The 11,340-nt window shown below is 38.8% G+C and overlaps 1 protein-coding gene across 1 annotated transcript in view; it reads right to left on the reverse strand.

Moving 5' to 3' along the window:
* zgc:158659 (uncharacterized protein LOC791141 homolog) overlaps positions 1-11,340 on the reverse strand; it is a 112,543-nt gene that overhangs the window by 62,834 nt on the left and 38,369 nt on the right. The window contains exons 8-12 of the mRNA XM_064940881.1: positions 5,906-6,157; positions 5,713-5,798; positions 4,071-4,176; positions 1,898-2,050; positions 386-517 (exon numbers count right to left, since the gene is read on the reverse strand). Of these exons, the coding sequence (XP_064796953.1) occupies positions 386-517; positions 1,898-2,050; positions 4,071-4,176; positions 5,713-5,798; positions 5,906-6,157 (729 nt within the window). The remainder of the gene's footprint in view (positions 1-385; positions 518-1,897; positions 2,051-4,070; positions 4,177-5,712; positions 5,799-5,905; positions 6,158-11,340) is intronic.

Raw genomic sequence — 11,340 nt, forward strand, 5'->3', positions numbered from 1 at the left:
TAGTTGTAGCCCAGTTCTCACACTATAGCCCAGTTCCCTCACCAGTCCTAGACAGTAGTTATAGCCCAGTTCTCTCACCAGTCCTAGACAGTAGTTGTAGCCCAGTTCTCACACTATAGCCCAGTTCCCTCACCAGTCCTAGACAGTAGTTGTAACCCAGTTCTCTCACCAGTCCTAGACAGTAGTTATAGCCCAGTTCTCTCACCAGTCCTAGACAGTAGTTATAGCCCAGTTCTCTCACCAGTCCTAGACAGTAGTTATAGCCCAGTTCTCTCACCAGTCCTAGACAGTAGTTGTAACCCAGTTCTCTCACCAGTCCTAGACAGTAGTTATAGCCCAGTTCTCTCACCAGTCCTAGACAGTAGTTGTAACCCAGTTCTCTCACCAGTCCTAGACAGTAGTTGTAGCCCAGTTCTCTAGAGATGGTCCAGTTGGCGTGTTCCTCTATCTGCTGTTCATCAGGAAACAGGACCACCTGGTTGAACCATGAGAACTCCAGTTCAACACATGGAGTTTCCTACAGGGTGAGGAAGAGATCATGAGAACTAGTTCAACACACTGAGTTTCCTACAGGGTGAGGAAGAGATCATGAGAACTCTAGTTCAACACATGGAGTTTCCTACAGGGTGAGGAAGAGATCATGAGAACTCCAGTTCAACACACTGAGTTTCCTACAGGGTGAGGAAGAGATCATGAGAACTAGTTCAACACACTGAGTTTCCTACAGGGTGAGGAAGAGATCATGAGAACTCTAGTTCAACACATGGAGTTTCCTACAGGGTGAGGAAGAGATCATGAGAACTCCAGTTCAACACACTGAGTTTCCTACAGGGTGAGGAAGAGATCATGAGAACTAGTTCAACACACTGAGTTTCCTACAGGGTGAGGAAGAGATCATGAGAACTCTAGTTCAACACATGGAGTTTCCTACAGGGTGAGGAAGAGATCATGAGAACTCCAGTTCAACACACTGAGTTTCCTACGGGGTGAGGAAGAGATCATGAGAACTAGTTCAACACACTGAGTTTCCTACGGGGTGAGGAAGAGATCATGAGAACTCCAGTTCAACACATGGAGTTTCCTACAGGGTGAGGAAGAGATCATGAGAACTAGTTCAACACATGGAGTTTCCTACAGGGTGAGGAAGAGATCATGAGAACTCCAGTTCAACACATGGAGTTTCCTACAGGGTGAGGAAGAGATCATGAGAACTCTAGTTCAACACACTGAGTTTCCTACAGGGTGAGGAAGAGATCATGAGAACTCTAGTTCAACACATGGAGTTTCCTACAGGGTGAGGAAGAGATCATGAGAACTAGTTCAACACATGGAGTTTCCTACAGGGTGAGGAAGAGATCATGAGAACTAGTTCAACACATGGAGTTTCCTACAGGGTGAGAAAGAGATCATGAGAACTAGTTCAACACATGGAGTTTCCTACGGGGTGAGGAAGAGATCATGAGAACTAGTTCAACACATGGAGTTTCCTACAGGGTGAGGAAGAGATCATGAGAACTAGTTCAACACATGGAGTTTCCTACAGGGTGAGGAAGAGATCATGAGAACTCCAGTTCAACACATGGAGTTTCCTACAGGGTGAGGAAGAGATCATGAGAACTCTAGTTCAACACATGGAGTTTCCTACGGGGTGAGGAAGAGATCACATGAGGTTAAGCAGAAATACATCTCATTAACTAAAGCCAGTTTTTTACATCAGCATTTGCCACAAGGTGACAAAACCCCAAAGAGCTCAGGGTTCAAATCCAGCCCACTGCTTGTGTGTCCATCTTTCCCATGGTCTCCTCCTCTATCCAATAAAACATTTAAATGCTAAAAAGTATATCTTCAACCAATCCAGACAGACAGGAGTTGACCATAAAGCCTAGTTGTTCCTTACCTTGTTTGGGTTGGATCCGGCCACTCCGATGGGATTGAGCAGGTCCTCTAAACCGTGAGGAACTGGCCACAGACTGAGCGCTACTTTTCCACACACTAACGTGTCCTTGTAGTCAAACAAGTTCACGTTGCCCCACGCCAGCGGGCAGTGCTCCTACGCACGCACGCGCACACACACACACACACACACACACGTTAGTATATGTTAGTACTAGTACCATAGACAGGTTAGTATATGTTAGTACTAGTACCATAGACAGGTTAGTATATGTTAGTACTAGTACCATAGACAGGTTAGTATATGTTAGTACTAATACCATAGACAGGTTAGTATATGTTAGTACTAGTACCATAGACAGGTTAGTATATGTTAGTACTAGTACCATAGACAGGTTAGTATATGTTAGTACTAGTACCATAGACAGGTTAGTATATGTTAGTACTAGTACCATAGACAGGTTAGTATATGTTAGTACTAATACCATAGACAGGTTAGTATATGTTAGTACTAGTACCATAGACAGGTTAGTATATGTTAGTACTAGTACCATAGACAGGTTAGTATATGTTAGTACTAGTACCATAGACAGGTTAGTATATGTTAGTACTAGTACCATAGACAGGTTAGTATATGTTAGTACTAGTACCATAGACAGGTTAGTATATGTTAGTACTAGTACCATAGACAGGTTAGTATATGTTAGTACTAGTACCATAGACAGGTTAGTATATGTTAGTACTAGTACCATAGACAGGTTAGTATATGTTAGTACTAGTACCATAGACAGGTTAGTATATGTTAGTACTAGTACCATAGACAGGTTAGTATATGTTAGTACTAGTACCATAGACAGGTTAGTATATGTTAGTATATGTTAGTACTAGTACCATAGACAGGTTAGTATATGTTAGTACTAGTACAATAGACAGGTTAGTATATGTTAGTACTAGTACCATAGACAGGTTAGTATATGTTAGTACTAGTACCATAGACAGGTTAGTATATGTTAGTACTAGTACCATAGACAGGTTAGTATATGTTAGTACTAGTACCATAGACAGGTTAGTATATGTTAGTACTAGTACCATAGACAGGTTAGTATATGTTAGTATATGTTAGTATTCGTACCATAGACAGGTTAGTATATGTTAGTACTAGTACCATAGACAGGTTAGTATATGTTAGTACTAGTACCATAGACAGGTTAGTATATGTTAGTATATGTTAGTACTAGTACCATAGACAGGTTAGTATATGTTAGTACTAGTACAATAGACAGGTTAGTATATGTTAGTACTAGTACCATAGACAGGTTAGTATATGTTAGTACTAGTACCATAGACAGGTTAGTATATGTTAGTACTAGTACCATAGACAGGTTAGTATATGTTAGTATATGTTAGTACTCGTACCATAGACAGGTTAGTATATGTTAGTACTAGTACCATAGACAGGTTAGTATATGTTAGTACTAGTACCATAGACAGGTTAGTATATGTTAGTACTAGTACCATAGACAGGTTAGTATATGTTAGTACTAGTACCATAAACAGGTTAGTATATGTTAGTACTAGTACCAGAGACAGGTTAGTATATGTTAGTACTAGTACCATAAACAGGTTAGTATATGTTAGTACTAGTACCATAGACAGGTTAGTATATGTTAGTACTAGTACCATAGACAGGTTAGTATATGTTAGTACTAGTACCATAAACAGGTTAGTATATGTTAGTACTAGTACCATAGACAGGTTAGTATATGTTAGTACTAGTACCAGAGACAGGTTAGTATATGTTAGTACTAGTACCATAAACAGGTTAGTATATGTTAGTACTAGTACCATAGACAGGTTAGTATATGTTAGTACTAGTACCATAGACAGGTTAGTATATGTTAGTACTAGTACCAGAGACAGGTTAGTATATGTTAGTACTAGTACCACAGACAGGTTAGTATATGTTAGTACTAGTACCACAGACAGGTTAGTATATGTTAGTACTAGTACCACAGACAGGTTAGTATATGTTAGTACTAGTACCACAGACAGGTTAGTATATGTTAGTACTAGTACCAGAGACAGGTTAGTATATGTTAGTACTAGTACCACAGACAGGTTAGTATATGTTAGTACTAGTACCACAGACAGGTTAGTATATGCGTTGAGGTAGCTACCTCTTTGGCTCCCTTGCGTCCCTTGACGCTGCAGATGGAGAGACAGAGTCTAGCGGAGTGAGGGAGGTCCGTCATGTAGATGTCATAGGACAGCCACTCATTCCACCTGGAGAGGTGAGAGGGAAGAGGCTGATGAGATACTTTGTCTAGTTGTAGAAATGTTGTAATAATGTTGTAGTTGATAAGGGTTGAGCCATTGCTGGGGTGTTTGATTCATACGAAGACTCAATATTCTCAAAGAACCATCAAATCAAATTGTCTTTGTCACATGAGCAAAATACACCAGGTGTAGTAGACATTACAGTGAAATGCTGACTACAACAGGTATAGTATACCTTACAGTGAAATGCTGAATACAACAGGTGTAGTAGACCTCACAGTGAAATGCTGAATACAACAGGTGTTGTAGACCTTACAGTGAAATGCTGAATACAACAGGTGTAGTAGACCTTACAGTAAAATGCTGAATACAACAGGTGTAGTAGACCTTACAGTGAAATGCTGAATACAACAGGTGTTGTAGACCTCACAGTGAAATGCCAAATACAACAGGTGTAGTAGACCTTACAGTGAAATGCTGAATACAACAGGTGTAGTAGACCTTACAGTGAAATGCTGAATACAACAGGTGTAGTAGACCTCACAGTGAAATGCTGAATACAACAGGTGTAGACCTTACAGTCAGTGAAATGCTGAATACAACAGGTGTAGTAGACCTTACAGTGAAATGCTGAATACAACAGGTGTAGTAGACATTACAGTGAAATGCTGAATACAACAGGTGTAGTAGACCTTACAGTGAAATGCTGAATACAACAGGTGTAGTAGACCTTACAGTGAAATGCTGAATACAACAGGTGTAGTAGACCTTACAGTAAAATGCTGAATACAACAGGTGTAGTAGACCTCACAGTGAAATGCTGAATACAACAGGTGTAGTAGACCTCACAGTGAAATGCTGAATACAACAGGTGTAGTAGACCTTACAGTGAAATGCTGAATACAACAGGTGTAGTAGACCTTACAGTGAAATGCTGAATACAACAGGTGTAGTAGACCTTACAGTGAAATGCTGAATACAACAGGTGTAGTAGACCTTACAGTGAAATGCTGAATACAACAGGTGTTATAGTAATGTTATAGTAATGTTGTAGCAATGTTGTTATGTTGTAGTTATTTTATAGTAATGTTATAGTAACGCTATAGTAATTTTTTTAATTTTTTTTAATTTTACCTTTATTTAACTAGGCAAGTCAGTTAAGAACACATTCTTATTTTCAATGACGGCCTAGGAACAGTGGGTTAACTGCCTGTTCAGGGGCAGAACGACAGATTTGTACCTTGTCAGCTCGGGGGTTTGAACTCACAACCTTTCGGTTACGAGTCCAACGCTCTAACCACTAGGCTACCCTGCCGCCCCAACCCAGTAAGGTTGTAGTAATGTTGTAGTTATGTTATAGTAATGCTGTAGTAATGTTGTAGTTATGTTGTAGTAATGTTGTAATAATGTTGTTGTAGTGTTGTAGTAGTGGTATAATAGTGTTGCAGTAATGTTATAATAACGTTGTGGTAATGTTGTAGTTATGTTATAGTAATGTTATAGTAATGCTATAGTGGTGTTGTGGTGGTGTAGTAATATCACCTGGGGTTGGAGCAGGGTACTCTCTGGGTGTTGACGTTGTCACACAGCGGCTCTCCTCCATGATAGATACCAGTTCTAACATATATCTACAACAGTTGATCAGTTACAGGAGAAAACATGATGTCAACACACAGACAGTTAATATTGACATCAATTTGTATTATCATTATGGAGCGTGTCTGTGTACCCCTACCTTGTCAATGTCTCTGATGTTGACGTTGACGTATGTAGCACAGAGCAGGCGGACCCTCAGCAGGGTGTTGAAGGCCCAGAGGGAGCGGGGTGAGCTGGGATCTCCTCCCCCAGGACAGGGACTGGGCTGGGGGGTCCGCCGACTGTAGGAGGGAGCAACAAACCCACTGCCTGGGAGCTGGCTGTACAGACTGTCCTTTGACACTAACATCAGGTGGGGCAGGCGGCCAACCGTTATACAGCTACGGATATACTGGGGGAGAGAGATACACAGGGAGGAAAGAGAGGAATGGGTTAAGAGTGTGATCACATTAATGTGTGTGTGTGTGTGTCTATGGATCAGCCATGACAGTGTGTGTGTGCACGTGTGTGTGTGCGCGTGCGTATGTCTGTCTCTGTGTGTGTGTGTGTGTGTGTGTGTGTGTATGTCTGTCTCTGTGTGTTCGCGTCTGTCTCTCTCTGTCCTACCTTTTACTGACTGAGGGGTATATATTTACCTTGTACTGACTGAGGGGGTATATATTTACCTTGTACTGACTGAGGGGGTATATATTTACCTTGTACTGACTGAGGGGGTATATATTTACCTTGTACTGACTGAGGGGGTATATATTTACCTTGTACTGACTGAGGGGGTATATATTTACCTTGTACTGACTGAGGGGGTATATATTTACCTTGTACTGACTGAGGGGGTATATATTTACCTTGTACTGACTGAGGGGGTATATATTTATACTGACTGAGGGGTATATATTTATACTGACTGAGGGGTATATATTTATACTGACTGAGGGGTATTTATTTATACTGACTGAGGGGTATATATTTACCTTCTACTGACTGAGGGGTATATATTTATACTGACTGAGGGGTATATATTTACCTTCTACTGACTGAGGGGTATATATTTATACTGACTGAGGGGTATATATTTACCTTCTACTGACTGAGGGGGTATATATTTATACTGACTGAGGGGGTATTTATTTATACTGACTGAGGGGTATATATTTACCTTGTACTGACTGAGGGGTATATATTTATACTGACTGAGGGGTATATATTTATACTGACTGAGGGGGTATTTATTTACCTTGTACTGACTGAGGGGTATATATTTACCTTGTACTGACTGAGGGGGTATATATTTACCTTGTACTGACTGAGGGGGTATATATTTATACTGACTGAGGGGTATATATTTATACTGACTGAGGGGTATATATTTATACTGACTGAGGGGTATATATTTATACTGACTGAGGGGTATATATTTATACTGACTGAGGGGTATATATTTATACTGACTGAGGGGTATATATTTATACTGACTGAGGGGTATTTATTTATACTGACTGAGGGGTATATATTTATACTGACTGAGGGGTATATATTTATACTGACTGAGGGGTATTTATTTATACTGACTGAGGGGTATATATTTATACTGACTGAGGGGTATATATTTATACTGACTGAGGGGTATATATTTACCTTCTACTGACTGAGGGGTATATATTTATACTGACTGAGGGGTATATATTTACCTTCTACTGACTGAGGGGTATATATTTATACTGACTGAGGGGTATATATTTACCTTCTACTGACTGAGGGGTATATATTTATACTGACTGAGGGGGTATTTATTTATACTGACTGAGGGGTATATATTTACCTTGTACTGACTGAGGGGTATATATTTATACTGACTGAGGGGTATATATTTACCTTCTACTGACTGAGGGGTATATATTTATACTGACTGAGGGGTATATATTTACCTTCTACTGACTGAGGGGTATATATTTATACTGACTGAGGGGTATATATTTACCTTCTACTGACTGAGGGGGTATATATTTATACTGACTGAGGGGGTATTTATTTATACTGACTGAGGGGTATATATTTACCTTGTACTGACTGAGGGGTATATATTTATACTGACTGAGGGGTATATATTTATACTGACTGAGGGGGTATTTATTTACCTTGTACTGACTGAGGGGTATATATTTACCTTGTACTGAATGAGGGGTATATATTTATACTGACTGAGGGGGTATTTATTTATACTGACTGAGGGGGTATATATGTACCTTGTACTGACTGAGGGGGTATATATTTACCTTGTACTGACTGAGGGGGTATATATTTACCTTGTACTGACTGAGGGGGTATATATTTACCTTGTACTGACTGAGGGGTATTTATTTATACTGACTGAGGGGGTATATATTTACCTTGTACTGACTGAGGGGTATATATTTACCTTGTACTGACTGAGAGGGTATATATTTACATTTTACTGACTGAGGGGTATATATTTACCTTGTACTGACTGAGAGGGTATATATTTACCTTGTACTGACTGAGGGGTATATATTTACCTTGTACTGACTGAGGGGTATATATTTACCTTGTACTGACTGAGGGGGTATATATTTACCTTGTACTGACTGAGGGGGTATATATTTACCTTGTACTGACTGAGGGGGTATATATTTACCTTGTACTGACTGAGGGGTATATATTTACCTTGTACTGACTGAGGGGTATATATTTACCTTGTACTAACTGAGAGGGTATATATTTATACTGACTGAGGGGGTATATATTTACCTTGTACTGACTGAGGGGTATATATTTACCTTGTACTGACTGAGAGGGTATATATATTTATACTGACTGAGGGGTATATATTTATACTGACTGAGGGGTATATATTTACCTTGTACTGACTGAGGGGGTATATATTTACCTTGTACTGACTGAGGGGGTATTTATTTATACTGACTGAGGGGTATATATTTACCTTGTACTGACTGAGGGGTATATATTTACCTTTTACTGACTGAGGGGGTATATATTTACCTTGTACTGACTGAGGGGTATATATTTACACTGACTGAGGGGGTATATATTTATACTGACTGAGGGGTATTTATTTACCTTGTACTGACTGAGGGGTATTTATTTATACTGACTGAGGGGGTATTTATTTACCTTGTACTGACTGAGGGGTATATATTTACCTTGTACTGACTGAGGGGTATATATTTACCTTGTACTGACTGAGGGGTATATATTTACCTTGTACTGACTGAGGGGTATATATTTACCTTGTACTGACTGAGGGGTATTTATTTACCTTGTACTGACTGAGGGGTATTTATTTACCTTGTACTGACTGAGGGTTATATATTTATACTGACTGAGGGTTATATATTTATACTGACTGAGGGGTATTTATTTATACTGACTGAGGGGTATATATTTATACTGACTGAGGGGTATATATTTATACTGACTGAGGGGTATATATTTATACTGACTGAGGGGTATTTATTTATACTGACTGAGGGGTATATATTTATACTGACTGAGGGGTATATATTTATACTGACTGAGGGGTATATATTTATACTGACTGAGGGGTATATATTTATACTGACTGAGGGGTATTTATTTATACTGACTGAGGGGTATATATTTATACTGACTGAGGGGTATATATTTATACTGACTGAGGGGTATATATTTATACTGACTGAGGGGTATATATTTACCTTGTACTGACTGAGGGGGTATATATTTATACTGACTGAGGGGTATATATTTATACTGACTGAGGGGTATATATTTACCTTGTACTGACTGAGGGGGTATATATTTATACTGACTGAGGGGGTATATATTTATACTGACTGAGGGGGTATATATTTATACTGACTGAGGGGTATATATTTATACTGACTGAGGGGTATATATTTACCTTGTACTGACTGAGGGTTATATATTTATACTGACTGAGGGGTATATATTTATACTGACTGAGGGGTATATATTTATACTGACTGAGGGGGTATATATTTACCTTGTACTGACTGAGGGGGTATATATTTATACTGACTGAGGGGTATTTATTTACCTTGTACTGACTGAGGGGTATATATTTATACTGACTGAGGGGGTATATATTTACCTTGTACTGACTGAGGGGTATATATTTATACTGACTGAGGGGTATATATTTATACTGACTGAGGGGTATATATTTATACTGACTGAGGGGGTATATATTTATCTTGTACTGACTGAGGGGGTATATATTTACGTTGTACTGACTGAGGGGTATTTATTTATACTGACTGAGGGGGTATATATTTACCTTGTACTGACTGAGGGGTATTTATTTATACTGACTGAGGGGTATATATTTATACTGACTGAGGGGTATATATTTATACTGACTGAGGGGTATTTATTTATACTGACTGAGGGGGTATATATTTACCTTGTACTGACTGAGGGGTATATATTTACCTTGTACTGACTGAGGGGGTATATATTTATACTGACTGAGGGGTATATATTTATACTGACTGAGGGGTATTTATTTATACTGACTGAGGGGGTATATATTTACCTTGTACTGACTGAGGGGGTATATATTTATACTGACTGAGGGGTATTTATTTATACTGACTGAGGGGTATATATTTATACTGACTGAGGGGTATATATTTATACTGACTGAGGGGTATTTATTTATACTGACTGAGGGGTATTTATTTATACTGACTGAGGGGGTATTTATTTATACTGACTGAGGTGGTATATATTTACATTGTACTGACTGAGGGGGTATACATTTACCTTTTACTGACTGAGAGGGTATATATTTACATTGTACTGACTGAGGGGGTATATATTTACCTTGTACTGACTGAGAGGGTATATATTTACATTGTACTGACTGAGGGGGTATATATTTACCTTGTACTGACTGAGGGGTATATATTTACCTTGTACTGACTGAGGGGGTATATATTTACCTTGTACTGACTGAGGGGGTATATATTTACCTTGTACTGACTGAGGGGGTATTTATTTATACTGACTGAGGGGTATACATTTATACTGACTGAGGGGGTATATATTTATACTGACTGAGGGGTATATATTTATACTGACTGGGGGGGTATATATTTATACTGACTGAGGGGTATATATTTACCTTGTACTGACTGAGGGGTATATATTTATACTGACTGAGGGGTATACATTTATACTGACTGAGGGGGTATTTATTTATACTGACTGAGGGGTATTTATTTATACTGGCTGAGGGGTATATATTTACCTTGTACTGACTGAGGGGTATATATTTATACTGACTGAGAGGGTATATATTTATACTGACTGAGGGGGTATATATTTACCTTGTACTGACTGAGGGGTATATATTTATACTGACTGAGGGTTATATATTTATACTGACTGAGGGGGTATATATTTATACTGACTGAGGGGTATATATTTACCTTGTACTGACTGAGGGGGTATATATTTATACTGACTGAGGGGGTATATATTTATACTGACTGAGGGGTATATATTTATACTGACTGAGGGGGTATATATTTA

This window comes from Oncorhynchus masou, chromosome 27, assembly GCF_036934945.1.
Source record: "Oncorhynchus masou masou isolate Uvic2021 chromosome 27, UVic_Omas_1.1, whole genome shotgun sequence".
Classification (NCBI taxonomy): domain Eukaryota; kingdom Metazoa; phylum Chordata; class Actinopteri; order Salmoniformes; family Salmonidae; genus Oncorhynchus; species Oncorhynchus masou.